Here is a 22086-nt window from a genome sequence, read left to right as displayed (position 1 = left end):
TCCTACCAGGAACGTCGTATTGTTATCATTTATCTGTCATTTTGACTTGACATTATTTTCTGTTTTAACTTTTCAATTAGTAGAAAAATACTGCAATAATTCTCAAGGTTTAGAGGAGGAAATTTCAAGTACACATAATTTAGAGAGCAAAAGTATTTAACAAAGAAAATAGAGGTGAGTAAAACTTTGAGTTTCTTCAAAAAACAAAATTTTTAGGTTAGGTGGTAATATTTTCTTCTTTTTTGCCTATATAATCGTAAACAATTGTAAACATTGTAAATTAAACAAAGTTAAATTCTTTAAAAGTTTTTCTATTTCGTCTAAATTCGATACACTTGAATCTGATACAATATTTTAAAAAATTACCGCATATTATAATTTGTAAATTTCGAACTGTCGAAAGTTGAAAATACATTTGACGTCCCTGAAATAATATTCATTCTGTGTATATGTATTGTTTTTCGGGAAGTTTCAGAAAATCATGCTGAAACAATGGAAGTCTGGTTCTATCATTGTGATTTTTCGTGTAGAATTTGAAACTTTAGTTGATAGAAATTGTATTTTTTTTCAATTCAAAGAGAATTTGACGACTTGTAGTGTAAATGAAAAAGTGATAAATAATTTATAATTAAAATTTAATCGGATTTGTATATTGTATATGAAAAACATTCAAGATTTTTCTACTATACATACTTTTACATTTATTATTAGGACATTTATTTGAATTGTTAATTTCAAATTTTTAATTCTATAAATTTAATATTCCAATTGTTTTAAATCGATAAATAAAAAGGTAAAAAAGAATGAAATTTTTAAAGCAAAAATTGACAAAAAAAGTAGCAAAAATTAAGAATCGTTGACATAAATTTAATTTGTTATCTAAAAAAGTGTATTATTTTGATAAATTATAGATAAGTTGTACGTGGTTTGTGAGGAATTTAAAAATAGTGTCAGAAAACAAGTAGGAAATTTTACTTTTCCGGAATACTGTAAATTATTATTTACAGAATTTAAAAGGTGAGTCATTTTTTATTTCTTTTATCAAATTTTTCACAATGTTTACAATAATAAATTTACTTTAGTTTCACTATATTTAATTTTCTATTTTAATTTTTTTTAATATTCAAAATCTATTTTTAAAGGTCTTGAATTAATTTTACTTTTTAAATTAAATTTATTTCACTTAATGTTTAATTTTTACAAATTGAATTTACAAATATACTAATTTACAGTAAATAAAAATTTCGTGCAAGATTTTTGATTGTGATTTTTTAAAATTATATTTGTCAATCGAATTTCATAACTACAATGACAGATTGTATAATTGTTTGGCAAAATTATAAATATAATTATTGCGTAAGCGATTGTACAATTGTAGTTACAATAATAATCATTATAACGTTTTGTTGAAAATGATTTTTAGAAAATTATGATGAGCCCACTATAATTATAACTATAAATGAGACTCACTATTTGTTTTCATATTTATAAAGTGAGAAAATATTAATTGTTCAAGTCAAGATTAGAGCACCAATAAGGTTTCGACAGCTCAAAGTGAAAACTTTAATAATAATAATAAAAAATTAAAGAACTAACGACTAAAATGTTTGTCATATTTTATTATTACTCGACACTTTACATTGTGGTTTCAAAACATGCAGTTTTTTTTTATTTTAAGAAAAAAACAATCTGACAAATTGATTTTTAATTTTTGATAATTAATTCATAAATTATATAGTAATTTTAAAAAAATCAAAATTAAAATAATAATTAAATACATCTACTAAAATCTAATTTTACTACTTTTTTACGATTTGCTACTATTTGGAAAACATTTTTTGTATTTGTGACACTAAAAGCTACTTTTTTCAATGCTTGAGAATTTTAATTACTTTAAATTCGCTAATATAATAGGAGTAAAAAAATTGTTCTCGAAAATTTTTATAAAATTCTTAGAAACAATTCAACAAATTTTAACAAAATTCTTAGAATCAATTCTAGAAATTTTAATAAAACTCTTTCAAATGATTCAATTGTTTTAAAAAATTTTACGAATTTCAATTATTTTTTAATATCTATTATTTTAATAAAAAAATTCATAAAATTATTATAAAAAATTCTTTGCTAACATTCAATTATTTTCTTAAGTAATAAAATTTTCACAGGAATTCAATTATTTAAAACACTATTTTCATCAAATATTTTTGAAAAAAATCAATTATTTAAAAAGATTTTTATAAAATTCTTGGCGAGAGTTCAATTATTTTTAGAAATAATAAAAAACTTCCGAAAAATTAAATTATTTTAAAATATTTTAATAGAATTCGTTTTAAAAATTCAATTATTTTCAAATAACTATAATGAAACTCATGGCAGACTTTTAATTATTTTTAAAACAATTTTACATCAATTCCTCGAAAATGCAATTATTCTTTTAAATTTTAATGAAAATTCTCCAAAGAATTTAATTATTTTTAAAAAATTTGATATCATTTGTTTTCTTAGAATTTAATAATTATTTTGAATACATTTTTAATTCAATTTCTACTAAAACCAACTATTTACTAATTTTTTTTGATTTGCTATTATTTGGAGACTTTTTTTAGATTTGTGACAATAAAAGCTACTTCTTTCTGTGCTTGAGAATTTCTATTACTTTAAATTCGCTAATAGTTAGAATAACAAAATTATACTTGAAAATTTTAATAAAATTTTTAGAAATAATTCAAAATGAAATTCTTTGCAGCGATTCAATTCTTTTCAAAACATTTTTGAAATTTTCAATATTTTCTAGGTATTTGCAAAAAATTTTCCAAAAGTAATTCAATTATTTTTATAAGTAATAAAATTTTCACAAGAATTCAATGATTTATAACACAATTTTCATTTAATTTTTTCGAAAAAAATTATTTATTTAAAAAGATTTTTTAAAATTCTTGTCCAGAATTTAATTATTTTTATAAATAATAAAATTCTTCTCAGGAATTCAAAAATTTTTAAAAGTTTTAATAACATTCGTTGCAAGAATTCAATTACATATTTTTAAAGATTTGTAATAAAGTTCGTTGCTAAAATTCAATTATTTTTATAAATAATACAACACATAGCAGGATTTCAATTATTTGTAATCAAGTTTTAATGAAATTATTCTTAAAAATTTGATGAAAATTGTTGAAACGAATTTAATTATTTTACAAAATGTTGATATAATTTGTTATTTAGAATTTAATAATTATTTTCAATACATTTGCAATTTAATTTCTTGAAAGAATTCAATTATTTTAAAAAAATTTATAATTAAATTCTCCCTATAATAATTTTATTTTGAAATAAAATGATTAAAGTCTTGAATAATTTTATACAAAAATTTCAACAACAAAAATGATTAAATTTGAGAAGAATTAAAGTTGTAATTTTTAGAAATATAATTAAATTTTAAAAAGGCTTTACATTTAAGTAATTTAAAATATTTTTATTGCTGTGAAAAAATAAACAGGTTTCTAAATATTTATTTAAATTAAATTATTCTATTTGTGAAAGTAATTTAATTAAGAAATTATGAAAAAATTGAGTCGTCAAATTTAATTTTCGATAGCTACTGTTTGACTACTTTTTTAAGTCTCAAAGTTACTTAAACTGCAATATTTAAATTTTTATTTTCAAATAAAATAAGTAAAGTTTTGAACAATTTTACTTAAAAATTGTTAAAAAATTTATAAAAAAATTTATTTAAAAATGTGTTATAATAATTTATATTTAGACATAAAATTCAAATTAAAAAAAAAGTTTTTTCTAAATTTTAATAAAACCTATTTAATAATTTCAACAACAATAAAAAATGATTTAATTTGGGAAGAATTACAGTTGAAATCTTTAGAAATAGTTAAATTTTAATAAGGTTTTACGTTGAAATGATTTTAAATATTTTAATTACTGTGGGAAAATAAATAGGCATTTAAAAAATTTATTTGAAAAAAGTATTTTATTTTTTGAATGCAATTTAATTTAGAAATTTCGAAAAAATTGAGTCGTTAATTTTATTTTTTTCGATATCTAGTTTTTTACTCCTTTTTTTAGTCTTAAAGCAGCTTTTTTCTACTTTTTTAAAATTAATTATTATCGAGTACGAAGCCTAAATAATGTTATTCAACAAATTATTTTAATAACTTTATTTAACTGAAAATTAAACTATTTAATAATTAGCAGTATAATAAAATAGAGAATTGTTATTTTATGTACTTAGATTCAAATTATGAATATAATTATAAAAATTCAAATTCTTGTAATTGGTAATTTATTAAATTATTTATAATGTTTTATTATGTTTATAAAAATAAATAATAAAAATATTGTCTCTGTTTGCAGTAACTTAAGATGAGAAGGAATTTTTAAGAAAACAAAGAGGAAAAAATGGAAATAACAATGCGTGAGTGGATGATGAGTTTTGCAGACGTGATAATGAGGGTTCCACCTCTTTTCGTGATCGACGAGCTATTAAGGATTTGTCCTGGTTTTTCGGGACAAAGTAGTTCCGAAATGGAGAAAATGGGCAACAATAATTTTACCATGATGAATGTATCGGACTCGTTTATCGGCGTAATAGCGTCGGCTTCATCCGAACCATTTTTACAACACTTGAGCCTTAATGCATACCAGATTTATTTCATGACAGCCTTCAAAGTCATTGCCTGTTGCCTAGGTAAGAATTTATCTGCAGTTTACACCTTTCTAGAACGAGAATTCAACATTTCAACCGTCAAGGACAAAGATCATTTCAATTAATTGCAATATCGCCAATATCGAACTTAACTTGTCACACTTGAAGCTTTTTTCCTTTTTTCTTCTCTCAGTCTCTACAAGTCAATTTTCAACTTTTAGACTCATTATGTGTTTCTCGTAACGAGCTTGTTATGTTAATTTCTTTTAATTTCTTACTAAATATACAAAAAGGTCGCACAATTAATGTTCTCTATTCCCTAAGAGAACAAGTTTCTTGTTAAAGGAATTTCATATTTATTCATTTATTTTTAATCAACTGGAATTAATAATTAATAAAAAACAATTTTAAAATATTTTGGAAATTGTTTGAATTTTTAAGTTATCAATACGAAAACATTTTTTCTATTTTATTAATAAAGAAATTTGTTATTATTATCAGGGTTGCCACAGGTAAGGGAAAAGTTAGGGATTTTTATTAAAAGTAGTGGAAGAAATTAAATGTTTAGAATTTATAAGAAAATTCTGAATTTTTGTATCTTTTTCTCTGCCTTACAAACTATGGTATTACCACGAATTCTAAAAAAAAAACCTTCAATTTTTTCTATTTCTGACAATAATTTATTTTGAATAACTTAATTACATTGGAGCTGCCATAAAGTTATTACTTATAAATCAATTCATTAAGTATTTTTTTTGGAAAATTTTAATTTCAATTCAGGTGAAATTAGTTACAATTTAAAAATTTTTTAACGTAATTCTATGAAAGAATTCAACTATCTTAATAAATATCAAAATTCTTTCCAAAAATTCATTTATTTTCAAATTTAAAAAAAATTAAAAAGAAATTTTAAAAAATTCTCGATAACATTTCAATTATTTTTATAAATAGCAAAATTCTACCTCAATTATATTCGCAGGAATTTTAATAAAATTCATTGCAAAATTCAATTATTTTCAAAAATAACAATATTCGTCACAAGAATTCAATTATTTTTAAAATTAATAAAATTCTTGTCAGAAATTCAATTATTTTCAAAAAATCTAAAAATAATTGTCATCAATATTACAATTATCTTTATAAATGAATAGCAAAATTTTTAGGCAAAATTCAACTATTTTCAGGAATTTTAATAAAATTCATTGCAAAATTTAAATATTTTCAATAAACAATAGTATTTATCTCAAAAATTCAATTATTTTATAAAATTTTTTTTCTTATTTCAATGATTTTCAATATTCTATTATTTTAATAAAATTTCCCAAACAAATTCAATTATTAAACAAAAATTTTTATAAAATTCTATACGAACATTCAAAGCAATTATTTTTAAAAAATTCTAATATAAAACTCTACGCAAACATTCGATTATTTGCATAATTAATAAAAATTCCACAAGAATTTAATTATTTACAAATTTTTTATAAATTTGTTCGCTATAATTCAATTATTTTTGCGGATAATAAAATTTTTTTTGACAAGGAATTAAATATATTTTCAAAAATAAGAAAACTGAGCAAAAAATTTGAATTAATTTTAATCGAACTCATCGAGAACTGTAATTATTATTATAAATTTTATTAGAATTAGCTGAAAGAATTCAATTATTTAAAAATTTGTTGATAAAATTCTTTATGAAAATTCAATTTTCAGAAACATTCAATTATTCAATAAATTATTTATTTTTGTATTTAAAAAATTGAATTCGTGTTGAATTTTTTAATAAAAATTGATTTAAAAATGAATTTTAGTTAAAATTTTAGATTATAATTCAATATTAGGTTTAAAAACTTTTATTAAATTTCTTCAATATTTTAATTATTTTTAAAATGTTTAATATAATTCTTGGAAAAATTTCAATTATTTTCAAAATTTCTTCGCAATACCTAATTCAATTATTTTCATGGATAATAAAATTTTTTTTACAGAGATTCACTTATTTTCATAAATAATAAAACTCATTGCAGAATTTCAATTATTTTTAATTCAATTTTAATTGAATTACTCAAAAATTGGAATTATAAAAATTTTATTGAAATTCCTTGAAAGAATTCAACTATATTTAAAAATGTCTTTACACATTTCTTTAGGAGAATTCAATTTTGAGAAACAATTAATTATTCAATAAATTATTTATTTTTGTATTTAAATAATTGAATTCTATGGATTTTATGAAGAAATCAATTATTTTCAAAAAATCGAAAGAATTCAATAATATCAATAAATAGTAAATTTTTCACATGAATTCAATTATTTTAAATACAATTTTAATAAAATTCTTCTCAATAACTCACTTATTTTTTTAAAATTTTGCAAAAATTCAATTATTTGTAGAATTAATAAATTTTTTCGCAGGGATTTAATTATATAAAAAAAATGTTATAAAATTCTTTAAAATAATTGAATTGTTTTGAAGAATTTATTTCAATTTTCTTGAAAATAAAGGAGTTTTTTTTAATAATTTTTACTGAAAATTTTGAAAATAATTGAATTTCAAGAACAATTTCTTTTAAGTTTTTTAAGTAATCGTGTTTATTAATAATTGTAATTAACGATTTTCCTATTAAATTATAATTAAAATTATTCATACAAAATTAAATTCTTAAACAATTTTATTAGAGTTTTTGTAAATAATAACATTTTTTTTTGGAAGAATTTCATTAAATTTTGTAAAAATAATGTAATTTTTTAAAGTAATTTAAATTGAAAATTTTCCAAATAATTGAAATTAATAAAGAATTTTATTAAAAACTTTTGTGAACAATTGAATTGTTTAGAAAAATTTTATTACAATTTTTAAAAATAATTGAATCTTTTAGAGAAATTTTATTAAATTTGTCTTGAATATAATTGAATTTTTTCCTAAAATTTTTATTAAAATTGTATTGAAAATAATTGAATTCCTCTGAAACATTTTATTATTTATAAAAATAATTGAATTTCTTTGTAGAATTTTCTTATTTATGAAAATATTAATATTCTTGAGGAAAATTTTACAATTCATAAAAATAATTAAATTGTTTCGAAGGATTTTATCTGAATTTTTTGAAGGAATTTTATTCTAAAGTTTGAAAATAATGATTTTTTAAAAAGAATTTTATTAAAATTATTGAAAATAATTGAATTTATATTAAAATTCTTGAAAATAATCGAATTTAGTTATTGTTTTTTTACATAATTGTATTCTTTCGAGAAATTTTTATTAAAATTTAAAATTAAAATAAGAAACAAGAATATTTAATATTATGTACTTAATGAGTGAATTCTTTAAATTTTAAATCTGTAATAATTTAAAAATTGAGGTTTATTCTTAAAAATATAAAATGTTTTAATTTACAAATAATTTTACTATTAAGGAAATTTGTAAATAAATGTAATAGAACATTTTTTTTGAGTGAATCTTTAGTGAATTTTTAAAGTGAATCAGAATATTCTTTAGGATCAGGGGAAAAGTGAAAATTTTGTCTAGAAATGAGGGAAAAGTCAGGGAAAAATGAAATAAAATTTTTGTGTCAACACTACTGTGTTATTTACTAATTGATTGATTGTATTTTTCAGGATGCATTGCATCTCTATGCATGTTTATGCATTTCACGAAGCATCTCGTCATTGTATATTTGTACCTGATATCTGTGGGAGTAATATTCATATCATATTGGTCGAACGTTAGTACAATCAAGGCAACAATTGCGTATTTAAATGCACACGAGGGATTAACATGCATTTTGGAGGATGTCTTGAGTTTAAATATAAAGGAGCTATTTCAGTATGGTCCGGGTTATCTTATCCTGCAGAATTACGTTCTTCAAAGTCTCATGTCGACAATTTTTTGCTACAATCACCTCGCTCCAAGGCATCCATTGGTTCAGAAATTAATCAACATCAGCTTCATGGCGCCCTCAATACTGGCAATTCATCCATTATCCGTGAGTTGAGAAAAATTATTCTCAAAATTATTTATTTCATTACTGGTCTCGGATAATATGGCGTTTTCAAAAAGTGACACTTTTTTCGATTCATATTAATAATTTGCGACTATTTCGACTTTTCTTCCACATACATATATAGCACGGCTCGAATCAGTGAAAGTATTTAAAAATATGAACTTTACGGAGCAAAAAAGAAAAATTACGGACCAATTTCAGACAAAAATTTAAGTCAAATAAGAGAACATTTTACTTAAGATTAAAAATTAAAATTATTATTATTTAAATTATTAAATTAAATTTTTCATAACTATAAAACATGAAGATATCGATCAATCCGAGTCTTTGACTCAAAGTGATCGATTTCTTCATGTTTTATAATAAATTAAATAATATCAATTATTCGTCAATTCTTCAATTAAAACTATGTTAGAAAACGAAAACTTCAAATAATAAAAAAATCCAATCAAACTTTTTCAAAAAAATTAATTTCAAACTTCAATTATTTCTAAAAATTAACTGAAATTCATATTTAAATCAATTTTTATTAGAAAATTCTACTAGAATTCAATTATTTAAATACAAATAAAATGCAAATAAATAATTATTATTATGATGAATTATTATTATTGAATAATTAAATGTTTCTTAAAATATTGAATTCTCGTAAAGAATTTAATCAACAAATTTTTCATTAATTCAATTCTCTCCACGAATTTTAATAGAATTTTAAAGAATAATTGAATTCTTCCGACGAACTACAATAGAATTTTTAAGAATAATTAAATTCTTTTCAGGAATTCAATTAAAATTGTACTGGAAATAATTGGATTTTTTTAGCGAAAAATTTTGCGATTTATAAAGATTAAAATTAATATTTTATTTAATAAATATTTAATTAATTTTATAAAAATTAATTATTAAAGATTTTAATTTGAAACCTTTTAAAAATTCTATTAAAATTCAATTATTGCATTTTTCTTAAAATTGAATTCTCATAAAGAATTTTATTAATAAATTTTTAAATAATTGAATTCTTTTGAGGAATTTTAATAAAATTTTTAAAAATAATTACATTTTTCAAGGAATTCGATTAAAATTGTATTAAGAATAATTGAAATTCTGCAATGAGTTTTATTATTTATGAAAATAGTTGAATTCCTAAAAAGAATTTTATTATTTACGAAAATAATTTAATCCCTGTGAAAATTTTATTATTTATAAAAATAATTGAATGAAAATTATTTGAATTTTTTCAAAAAATATTATTAAAAATTAAAAAAATATGAATTCTTTCATGAAATTTTATTAAAATTGTATTCAAAATAATTAAATTTTAGAAAAAAATTTTACTATATATGTACTTATAAAGAAAATTGAATTGTTTCAAAGGATTCATTAAAATTTTAGGAAATAATTGAATTTTTTTGAAATATTTTATAACGAATTAAGAAAAAATTGAATTATTGCAAATATTTTACTATTTAAAAAAATAATTGTATTGTTTCGAAGGTTTTATTAAAATTTTGTTTAAAAATAATTGAATTCTAACGAAGAATTTTATTACCTACTTTTGAAGATAATTGAATTCTTGCAAGGAATTTTATTATAATTTTTGAAATTTATAAACTAGAATAATTAATTAGTTAATTAGTTAATAATTGAATTTTTTTAAAGTTTGAATCTGAAATTATTCAAAAATTCATATTTGAAAATAAAAAATTTTGCATAATACATAATTTTTTGACTAAATTTTCAAAAATATGAATTTTTTCGCTGAGAACATTATAAAGATTAACTCCAATATCCTTTCCGCTGTATTTTTTTTTTTTTTTTTGAAATCTACGCTTGAAAATACACATGTGTTTAAATTTTTAGCTCTCTAGGTGAATTTTCTAAACTGTTTGAAAGAACAAGTTTACAGTTACAATTATAAAAGATTGAATTGAAAAAGAACAAAATGAGAAGTATTTAAAATAATATTTATCTAACAAAATTATTAAAGTTTTGAATAAATAAATTTAGAAATCAGTGGAAGGATTATAATTTGGACAAATAAATATTCTACTAAATTAGAATTCTTTACAATTTTCTTTTTGCTAAATTAATATTCTTTTTACTCAGTATTCTATAAAATTATAATTCTACGAAAGAACGTTATTAAAATTCGATCACATTGAATTTCTGTCCCATTAGTAAGCTAGAGAATAAAATTTTGTGAAATGAAAATTCTGACAAATTCACTTTAGGTTCTTTTCATACGCCTCCTGTGAGCAGCATAATTAATGAAGTGATTAAAACTAAAATTTGACTTTTCCAGACATTTGTCCTGCACCACACTCCGGTGCTAGCGACGCTTCTTCCTTTAGGAGTCTGCAAGTTCGTCATCTGGTATCATGGAATGTCGATATTGAAGACAATCTACATGGGCTATCAACACGTGCGGAACTTCATCCGCAACTACGGCCTCTCCGCTCTCGCCGAATCGGAATGGAATCGCCTCAACGTTCCGTGCGTTCTGCGAACATTCTGGCTCCTCCGAGTTCTAGAGCAGGTGATCCAAATAATGGGAAATCACTATCAAGAGGACACTTTCACGTACTACTTGATGCTGCGAACTCTTCTCGTCAACGGCTGCGAGACATTGACGTCCCTTCTCGGAATGACGAGTATCATCTCCCTGATCTGCCACTACATTGGCACCTTCTTCCGCTGGGTGCTTCTCACAGCCGACGAGGACGACAAGAACATGGGCACAGTGTCCGCAATTTTATTCTACATTCTCGCTCTTCAGACCGGCCTCACGAGTCTCGATCGCGAGAAACGCCTCCTACGACTGTACCGCAACTTCTGTCTTCTCTTCACCGCAATTCTTCACTTTGTGCATAACACCGTGAATCCCTTGCTGATGTCGCTAAGTGCTTCCCATAATCCAGCTCTTCACAGACATCTCCGGGCACTCGCCGTCTGCACATTTCTCATCTTTTTCCCGACAACTCTACTGATCTTCCTCTGGTCACATTTCACCATCAGCACCTGGATGCTCGCCGTGTCCGTCTTCAGCATCGAGGTCATTGTCAAAGTCCTCGTCTCACTCTCAATCTACTTCCTATTTCTCTTCGACGCCTATCGAAGCATCTTCTGGGAGCAGCTCGACGACTGCGTCTACATCATTAGATCCTTCGGCAACACCGTCGAATTCGCCTTCGGAGTCATTCTCTTCTTCAATGGCCTCTGGATTCTCATTTTCGAGTCCGGCGGTGCAATCCGAGCGGTGATGATGTGCATTCACGCCTACTTCAACATCTACTGCGAGGCAACCGCCGGATGGAATATTTTCATGAAGCGTCGAGCTGCCGTCAATAAGATAAATTCCCTTCCGGAAGCGAACGCCGAGCAACTGCGAAGATTGAACGACGTCTGCGCAATTTGCTACCAGGAAATGCAAAGTGCGAAGATAACAAAGTGCAGCCACTTTTTCCACGGCGTTTGCTTGAGAAAATGGCTCTACGTACAGGACAGATGTCCGCTTTGTCACGATATTTTGTACAAGGTGGAGAACAAGAATAAAACTACGACTGACACGAGACAGGAGGGCGAGAATGAAACGGAGAATCCGGTGCTCGAAGAGGTGCCGGAGAATAATTCTGTGCTCGGACAGAGAGAGCAATAGGTAACGGAGAAACTGTGTTGTTACTACATTGTGATATAAATTATACAATAAATTGTAAAGAAAAAAAATCGAGCCTAAAAAAAGTGTAGCACTTCGACTCTAGAATCTTAACTTTTATACTGAGCTTTTCTCACTGATTCTCATTCCATTCTTTTTTTACTTTTTTTTTTGAATTTTTTTAGACTATTTATTGAACTTCCTATTTATTTGCACTTGTGTGTTAAGTTTTGCTCACAACGCACTACATGGTAACTGAACAAAGTGAAGAATTGGTTTTTTTATTGACATTTTAGAAAAATTCCAAGAACATTTTACTAGAGGAATAATGATGATTTTTCAGGCTTCGCACTCATCTACTAAAACCTACTATTTACTACTACTTTTTTCACAATTTACTACTACTTGGATACTTTTTTAAACTTGACACTAAATGATAATTTTTTCTTTATTTTTGGGGGAAATTATTTTATTTCCTTTACAAGCAATGTAACCATTTTTTTGACAATTTTTCGGGGAATTTAAGAAAATTGAGACTTTTTCGACTTATATTAAAAAATTGCAACTTTTTTAACTTTTCTTACAAATATTGAAATCATTTTTTAAGATAATTAAATTTTTCGAATATATTTACATATAATAAAAATATTTTTAAATAATTGAAATTTTGTAAAATTTATTAAAAAATTATTAATTTTTTCCAGTATTTTATTACAATTTAAAAATTTCACAAAAGATAAAATTCTTCGCGAGCATTCAATTTTTCTTTATAAATAATAAAATTATCACAAAAACTGAATTTATTTTAAATATTTCGTAAAATTTTTGGAAAAAAATCAATTAAAAATTTTTTTTATAAAATTCTACGGCTAGAATTCAATTATTTTTGCAAGCAATAACATTTTTTACGAAACTTTAGTTATTTATAAAACTTTAAATAAAATTCCAGTCAAGAATACAATTATTTTCGCATAAATTATTCAATTCAATTATTTTTTAAAAAATTGATAAATTCTTTCTTTAATTCTTCACAATTATTAAATTATTTTTCTTAAATAATAAAACTTTTCACGAGAATTCAATTACTTAAAAAAGAATTTAAAAAAATTCTTCTCAAGAATTCAATTATTTTCATAAACGCATTACAATTTTTTCAGATATTCAATTATTTTTAAAAAAAATTGATAAATTCTTGAATTCTGTTTTTAATTCTTCACAATTATTAAATTATTTTTTCAAATAATAAAATTTTTCATAAGAAAAATTAATATTAAAAAAAAAATTAAATAAAATTCTTCACAAAAATTCAATTATTTTCCCAAAAAATAAATTTTTTTACGAGAATTCAATTATTTAAACAGAATTAAAAAAAATTCTTCGCAAGAATTTAATTATTTTCATAAATTATAAAATTTTTCTCATAAATTAAATTTTTAAAAAAAAATTGATAAACTCTTTCTTTAATTCTTCAAATTTATTCAATTATTTCAACAAATATACAAAAATTTTTGACGATAATTCAATTATTTAAAAAAAAATTAAATTAAATTCTTCGCAAGAATTCAATTATTTTCAAAAACAATCAAATTCTTTTCAGAAATTCAATTATTTTTTTAAAATTTGATAAATTCTTTCTTTAATTCTTCACAATTATTCAATTATTTTTTTTAAATAATAAAATTTTTCAGAAGGAAAATTAATAATTTAAAAAAAATTAAATAAAATTCTTCGCAAGAATTCAATTATTTTCATAAATAGTAAAATTCTTATCAGAAATTCAATTATTTTTTACAAAATTGATAAATTCTTTCTTCCCAATTATTCAATTATTTTCCCAAATAATAAAATTTTTTCACGATAATTCAATTATTTAATAAGAATTAAATAAAATTCTTCGCAGGAATTCAATTATTTTCATAAATTATAAAACATTCCTCAGAAATTCAATTTAAAAAAAAAATTGATAAATTCTTTCTTTAATTCTTCACAACTATTCAATTATTTTTCCAAGTATTAAAATTTTTTTGAAAAAAATACTTAATACTAAAATTTAAATTTTTAAATTTTTTTTAAATTTCAAAAGATTGAAATCGTTGAAAATTTTAATTATTTTAAAACTGTAATAATATTTAAATTTTTACTTTGAAAAAATTGGTATGAATTAATTATTTTCTTAATTGCTGTGAAGGATTTAAATTAAATTTTATTTGTTTACTTTTCAAAATTACATTTAAATCCAATTGTATTTTTTAGGATAAAAATTTAGAAAATAATTGGATTTTTCAAACAGTCAGGGAAATACTGAATCAAATTTTTGTGAATCGACTAAAACTTTTTTTTATTCGTTAAAATTAAATTTCTATAGCTACTTTTTTTTACTATTTTTTCAGTATTAAAACTACTTTCTTGATTCTTTTTTAAAATTAATTATTGAGAGCTAAGCCTGTGAAATCAATAATTTTTCCTCGGATATGATGTTCGTTCTATAAAATTGATGATTGTCTAATTCATCATTTATAGATTCTGATGATTGACTTATGTCCTTTAGAATTAACGGAATTTCTACAATACTTGAAAATAGCTCAATGAAAATTGGAAACAAAAATTTCTTTGATATCATTTTGATTTAGAGTGTAGGATAGATGAATAATGCCAAGCAAGCCAAATTTCTTATAACTTTTAATAACTAACTATATCAATAATTTATATAGATAGAACATTCTTTCAATTTTGATAGCAATGAAAAATTTATTTAACAATTTTAATGATTTTAAATAATTTAAAAATTGATTTCTATATTACTTTTCTATCTTTTTCTATAATATGTTACTTAAAATATTTATTACTTGACTATTAAATTAATCAAAAGTTTAATTAAATTTTTTTTTATAAATTTATTTACTTAAAACTTTAATTATATTTAAAACTTACAATTGTTTAAAGAGAGCGTACACTGAAATTTTTAACTAAATCAAGAAAATAAAAACTTAAATATTCAATTAAATTATTTTTAAGGTTATTTTTTTGCGAAGAATTCAATTGTCACAAAATAAAAGGTGACAAAAAATATTTCGACCCTTTTCGAATTTTTGTTTTCTTAAAAATTGGTAGATTTTAAAATCCATGCGTAATTTTGTAGAAAATATTTTGTTGAATCCACAAAAAAATGCTATTAACAAAAAAATTGATTTTTAAAATATTTGAAGCATTTTTTTGAAAAAAAACTATTTCTAGACTAAAAATGCGAAGAATGCCATTTTTATTCAATTTCTTTATTTCAAAATTCATTTCTTTATTTTTCTAACTGTTTTTTTAAATTATACAAATTTATTAAGATAGGATTTAAAATATACAAAAATTCTTTTAAGAAATTAAATTATTTTCGGAAAATTATATTAAAATATTTTTAAAAACTAATTCCTAGAATTCTTCTACAACATTTTTTTAAGATTCAAATATTTTTGAAGAATGTAAATAAAAAATTATAAAAATTTACTTTTTTAGACTTATTAAAATTTCGGAGAAATTATGATTATATTTCAATAATTTGATTTTTTTATTTATATTTTTCAAAAATTCAATTATTTTTTAAAAATTTTACTCATTTTCCGTAAACTTTCTTAATTTTCTGTCAAAAGAATTTTGTCAGGGAAAATAATTTTAATGTCAGTAAAAATTGTCAGGGAAATTGATAAACTGAAACTTGTGATCACTTTGAAAATAAATTTTTTTGTGGATTCAAAACATATTTTTCACAAAATTACCCGTGGATTTCAAAATTTGAATTTCTACCAATTTTCAAGATAAATAAAAATTCAAAAATGGTGAAAATATTTTATGACCGATTTTATTTTATGAACATTGAATTCCTTTCAAAAAATTACTATAAAAGCAATTTTAAAAAACTTGAATTAAATTAAAAAGTTGAAATTAAATAATTAATACTATCTGCATAATATTATTATTATTAAGTACATTAATATTATATTAATATTAATTTAAAAATATTTCTTTTTTTAAAAACAATCGACTCCATTATTGATTATTAAATAATAAAATTCCACTCCTGTTAATAATTATTTTTATAAATTATTTACTTTCGTAATTTCTATGCTGATTTCATTAAATCGTATAAATTTTGAAAACCCCTAATTTTTACAAAGAATAAAATAGTATAAAAAAATGTTTAATTCTAAAAAGGTTAAGATTATATTTTTTTTTACTTTTTCATATTAATGGAATATAATCACTGGTTTTGAAAAAAGGCGAAATAATTTCAATTTCTAAGTAAAATAATTATTTTTGATTTGAAAGATTAACATAAAAATTATAAATAGAATTTTTCGATTTATTCAAAACAAAATTATAAGAATGTTTTATATTGCAATTTATTTCCATAAGCAATTTTTTGAAATTCCATTAACGTTCCTAATAGCTTCTCAATTTTGCTTGAAAAAATATCAATCTTAAGGGAATAAATATTTATTGTCAAACGTTAATGCTAAATTCAAGCGTAGAAAGTTCTTTTTTGCTTTTAAAAATTCAGAAAACTAAATTTTATTTTTTACAGTAGGAAGAAAAAGACAAAATAAGATCATAATTCCCAAAATTCATAATTTTAATGATATTAATATAAAGTTTTTTTATTCTTATTATTTATTAATAAATAAATGCATAATAATACATAGTTCTTGCCTTTCGGCTTTGAACGACTATTTTTTTTTTTTTTTTTTTTTTTTTTTTTTTTTTTTTTTTTTTTTAATTTATAGCATTAATTTTTGATAATGAGTATTATGGGTTGATTTATAATGCGATTATTCCCAAATTCTAAGAGTTTATAAGGGCATAATGATTTTTGAAATTTAGAATTAATTTGCAGCTTGATTAACTAATTATAATAAGTAGACATTTAATACCATTATTATTAATAATAATAACAATAAGGCTTGTGAACATGAAGTGTTTATTTGTATGTTTCGTGAGTAACTGCAACGAAATCTAAAATAATGTATCTTGAGTTTTATCCTTGTGGTATTACTTTAGCGATATGTTTCGACTTGAAGAGAATAGAATTTTTTTTTGTAAATATATAGAAATGATCTTAGAATTTCTTTCTCTTCGTGGGGAAAAAAAGCTAGTCTTCTTACAAAAATTTTTATTGAGGAGAATTTTTTTTTTAATGGTAACGAAAAAAGAGACAAAGCATTCAATTGTGGAATCTAATTTAACAAATAATATTGAAATGAAATTGTTTTTTTTAAAGAATTGCTTTTTCCTCCTATCACTAAATTAAAATCTACTTAATAAACTCACAAAGTCAATTTTATTGAATTCTTTCTAATTTTATTCATACTTACGTTTTGTAAATAACTTTGAGAAATTTGGTAGTGGTGGTGGAAATTAATTCTTTCCATAATATAATAATTATTGTTTATAAAATGTAAAAAAAGGAAAATATACATTTTTTATTTCTATTAATACGATTTTTGTTATTATCTGTCAGTAAAAATATTTTTAACTGGTATTATTTAGAAAATACATTTTCTATCTTCAGACGCTCGTCAAAAATATGATACATATATTGTATTTTGTTAAAAGAACTTTAAAAAAAGGAACCCAATAAACGTTCTATTTTGTAAAATAAGTAAATGGATTAATTTTTTTTAATTCCTAATTCGATTTTTTCTCGAAGCAAAGAAGAAAAAAAAATTTTCAAGATTTTCTGTTTCAAGACGATACGTATTTAGATTGAGGAAAATTGGCAGAACTTCGAAGAATTACATAAATTCATTCGTGATGTAATGCATTCTTTTATTATTCGCTTCGTTGTCAACAGGCGAATTTCAACTTGTTAAAACTTCATTGATTCATTTCATGAGGACATTCAATTTGACTTGCGATTAACAGTAATGAGGAGAATTTATAGTCTTCAATTGTATTTTATTATCTACTTTTTTTAAGTATTTTAAAATTGAATTTTCATTATTCTATAATCACACCTACGGATTAATTTATTTATTAATTAATTCTAGGATTATCCTGTTTTTTTAGATTTTATTGACACTCAATGACAGAGTTGCTATTGAAGTCTTGAATATTATTTTAAATTTTAATATTGCAAATTAGATTTATATAGGTATTATTATAACACTAGAAAAATGATGAAGTTTCTCTTTTTAATATCAATAGATATTAAAAACTAATACCTGTTTTTAAACTTTTGAAATTTTCTAGAAGAAACAAAATTTAATTTCTTTTAAAGTATTTCTTTAACACAAATAAAAAAAATATAGAAAATAATCAGTATTCTTTAAATATATTCAAAGTGCCTGTTTGTACATAAATTTAAACTTAAAAACAAAAACTTTATTAAAAAAAAAATATTTAATTGTGATTAAAAAATAGAAATTTATGGAAATTTTTTCACAAAAGGAACTAAAAATTGTGATTTTAAAAATTTGATTGACAAATCGAATTTTTTTCCTTTATTTTCTAAAAAATCTTTTACAAAATTCTCTCAGTTTTATTTTCAATTAAAAATTATAATTGACAAATCGAATTTATAAAATTCTTTTTCCTGCAGATATTTCAAATAAACTTTATAAGTTAATTTGAAGCAAATATTATTTAATCGATTTAAATAAAATTATTTGATTCGAGTAAATTATCTCAAAGGACTTCGTGAATAAATGTAATTTAATATTTTTTTATATTAATAAAATAATAGTGAAAATAATTTTACAATTAAAGAACTTCGTAACTAAATGTAATTTAATATTTTTTTACATAATTGTAAAATTATTTTCACTATATTTTAGTTCAATTATTATTTTCTAGAATTTTTAACTAAAATTCTTCTTTAAATCAATTATTTTTAATATTTTTTGAAAAAGATCTTTGAGAATTTTCAAATCTATTTGTTTAGAATTCAATTTTATTAAGAAATTCCGATTAATATTCGGAAATTTTTCAATTAATAAATATTTATAAAATAAAAAATTGAAATAATTTCAAAAGAAAAATTCAGTTAAATTTTTTCAAAAAAATTAATTTTACAGAATTGTCAGTTAAAAGTGTGAAAAATTTAAATTTTCAAAGATTTTAATTTGAAATCTTTTCAAAATTCAATTATTTTTAATAATTTAGGCTATAATGCTTTTAATAGTCAATTATTTATTATTTAAAATTTTAAATAAAATTCATTTATAAATCAATGTTTATTAGAAAATTCCCCTAGAGTTCAATTAAAAGATAAAAATATATAATTTCTTGAATACTTGAATGTTTCTAAAAATTGAATTCTCATACAAAATTTGATCAACAAATAAATAATTGAATTTTTTCGACGAAAATTCCAATTTAATTTTTAAAACTAATTTTATTTCATTTTTTGAGGAATTCGATTAAAACTGTATTAAAAGATAATTTAAATTCTGCGATGAGTTTTATTATTTACGAAAATAATTGAATTCCTAAAAAGAATTTTATTTATTTATATGAAAATATTTGAATCTCTATAAAAATTTTATTATTTATGAAAATAATGGAAATATTGTAAAGAAATTTATAAACAGTTTGTAAATAATTGAAATTTTTTTGAAATTTTTATTACCTATATTATATAAAAATAATTAATTGCTTGAGTAGAATTTTATTAAAAATTTGTTTAAATAATTAAATTAAATATTCGTATAGAATTTTATAAAAAATTTTTTTTTATTACATTTTTTTAAATAATTGAATTGAATGTTCGTGAAGATTTTTATAAAAATTTTTGTTTAATAATTGAATTCTTTTGGAAAATTTTTTTGAAATAGTAGAATATTGAAAATCATTGAATTAAGAAAAATATTTCAAAATAATTGAATTTTTTCAATGAATTAAAATTTTTGATAATAATTGATTTCTTGTGATAAATACTATACTGTCTATGGAAATAATTGAATTTTGCAATGAATTTTATTAAAATTTCTGAAAATAATTAAATTTTGTCGAAGAATTGTGCTATTCATGTATAAAGATAATTGAAATGTTGCCATTTTTTTATATTTTTTGAAAATAATTGAATTTTTGCAATATAATTTGAAACTTCTCCAAAATTCAATTTTTTAGTATTTTTAATTAAAATTCTTCTAAATAAATCCATTATTTTCAATAATTAATTATTAAAAAAGGTAATTAATTTTAGAAGAATTTGAATTATTAAAATTTTTTAAAAATCGAAGTTCTTTAAAATTTCTATAATAAATTTATTGAAAATAATATAAATTTTATAAAAATTGAAACCTTTTAAAGTTCATCTTTTTATGAAAATTGTAAACGCAACTCTTTAACAATTCAATTAATTTTGAAATATTAAGGTAAAATTATTCATTAAATAATTAATAACTTTATTTAGTTTTTCAAGAAGTAAGTTGTTTATAGAAACAAATTGTTGTCAGAAATAGTAAAAAATTGAAGGAAAAGACACAAAAATTGAGAATTTTCTTACGAATTCTAAAAATTTAATTTTTTCCAGTATTTTTAATAAAAATTCTTGATTTTTCCCTGACCAATTGCATTTGCCTGACTTCCCTGACCTGTGGCAACTGAATGACTTAATATTTGAATTACTTTTAAATAAAAAGTGTTTGTACATTTTATCAAAGAAATGGAAATAAATAATTAATTTTGTTGGTGGTAAAATTAATAAACATAATTTTTTTTGTAGTAAATAATAATAGGGAAATAACCCGGCCTTTCCCTGGGGGTACAGCTCCTATCCCCCACTTACGATTTTACAAGTCTTAGTTTCTCGCGCTCAATCCCCTCTTCTTGAGCTCAAGTCCATGAAAAGTCAGAAGTCACATCTCTCGTCAGTGTTTCCGAAGAGTGCGGTTCTTCAGTATAGCTACAGCGAATATCGACAGCCACTTGTGTTTTTGTTCTTGAGTGCACGTGAGATCTATAAACAACCGGTGAGTTTCAATATTATTATCATCATCATTACTACTGTTTTATTCACATAACAAGTGAAATTGTTGTCAAATATTTCATCAACCCTAAACAAACAATTTTTATTAAAAATAATTAAAGAAAATTTTTCATTTTCCTAAAGTTTTCAAGTTTTTTTTCTTTTTAAATGTTTTCAAAAACAATAGAATGAAAGAAACAAGTAACTTAAATATTTTCTTCGTTAATAAATTCTTTAAAGTGTAAAAAAAATTTTACCTACTTTTCTGACGATCAATTCAAATTTGAAGAGAGTGTCAAAAAAAATAATCATTCCTTTTTGATTTCTCAAAATAATTTTTCTTTTCAATTAGAAAATTATATTTCTATTTTATTGTGAAAAAGTAAAAAGTTTACATACATTTGGAATTCTTTCAATTACTTTTCCAAAATAATATTAGGTATCGGTAAATAATTAAATATATATTGAATTTAAATAATTTTAGATAAACTTACAACTTTCATGCAAATTCAAGAAAATAGAATTAAAATAATTATTATAGTTATAATTATTAAAAAGAATATTTTAATTTGTTGTATATTTTTTTCTGATGCAACTCTTTTCTACAAATATGTAATTTTTGTAATTATTTATTTTTATCTTGAAACTTTTACCTGTAAATATTTATAGTTTTTACTGGTTGTATTTATCTTATAATAAATTAAATTCAATTTAGTTTGTTATATTTTATTCGCAATATATCATGTATAATCATTTCGCTGTAAGAATTTTAATTTCAAACATGAAAAAAATTGATAACAAGAAAAAGGTGTGATATATA

The 22086-nt window shown here is 21.4% G+C and overlaps 1 protein-coding gene and 1 long non-coding RNA gene across 6 annotated transcripts; one reads left to right on the top strand and one right to left on the bottom strand.

Annotated features, from left to right (window-relative positions):
* Positions 1-14: 14 nt before the first annotated feature.
* LOC122502996 (protein TRC8 homolog) lies at positions 15-12421 on the top strand. Of its 4 annotated transcripts, none has more exons than XM_043613375.1 (5): positions 15-174; positions 912-1017; positions 4366-4699; positions 8276-8643; positions 10964-12421. In XM_043613375.1, the coding sequence occupies exons 3-5, from the start codon at positions 4411-4413 to the stop codon at positions 12314-12316; spliced, it is 2010 nt and encodes a 669-aa protein (XP_043469310.1). In that variant the 5' UTR covers positions 15-174; positions 912-1017; positions 4366-4410; the 3' UTR covers positions 12317-12421. The 4 variants fall into 4 exon arrangements, with proteins under 4 accessions (XP_043469310.1, XP_043469308.1, XP_043469312.1 ...); XM_043613373.1 differs by lacking the exon at positions 15-174 and adding an exon at positions 458-793; XM_043613377.1 differs by lacking the exon at positions 15-174 and adding an exon at positions 467-610.
* Positions 4588-21268, bottom strand: LOC122502998. Of its 2 annotated transcripts, none has more exons than XR_006301692.1 (3): positions 21087-21268; positions 4811-5035; positions 4588-4728 (listed from the first exon to the last, which is right to left on the bottom strand). It is a non-coding gene; the product is annotated as an uncharacterized LOC122502998 (long non-coding RNA). The 2 variants fall into 2 exon arrangements; XR_006301691.1 differs by having other exon boundaries at positions 4811-4853.
* Between the last annotated feature and the right edge of the window lie 818 nt (positions 21269-22086).

This window comes from Leptopilina heterotoma, unplaced genomic scaffold (genome assembly GCF_015476425.1).
Source record: "Leptopilina heterotoma isolate Lh14 unplaced genomic scaffold, ASM1547642v1 Lhet_24, whole genome shotgun sequence".
Classification (NCBI taxonomy): Eukaryota; Metazoa; Arthropoda; class Insecta; order Hymenoptera; family Figitidae; genus Leptopilina; species Leptopilina heterotoma.
Note: the sequence above shows the minus strand (reverse complement) of the source record. Positions and strands in the feature narration are given on the sequence as shown.

Bases quoted from the DNA above. Each gene is read 5' to 3' on its own strand.
- LOC122502996 (XM_043613375.1), top strand. From the start codon at position 4,411: ATGGAAATAACAATGCGTGAGTGGATGATGAGTTTTGCAGACGTGATA. The intron at 4,700-8,275 runs GTAAGAATTTAT...TGTATTTTTCAG, and splicing joins AGTCATTGCCTGTTGCCTAG to GATGCATTGCATCTCTATGC. The intron at 8,644-10,963 runs GTGAGTTGAGAA...TGACTTTTCCAG, and splicing joins TGGCAATTCATCCATTATCC to ACATTTGTCCTGCACCACAC.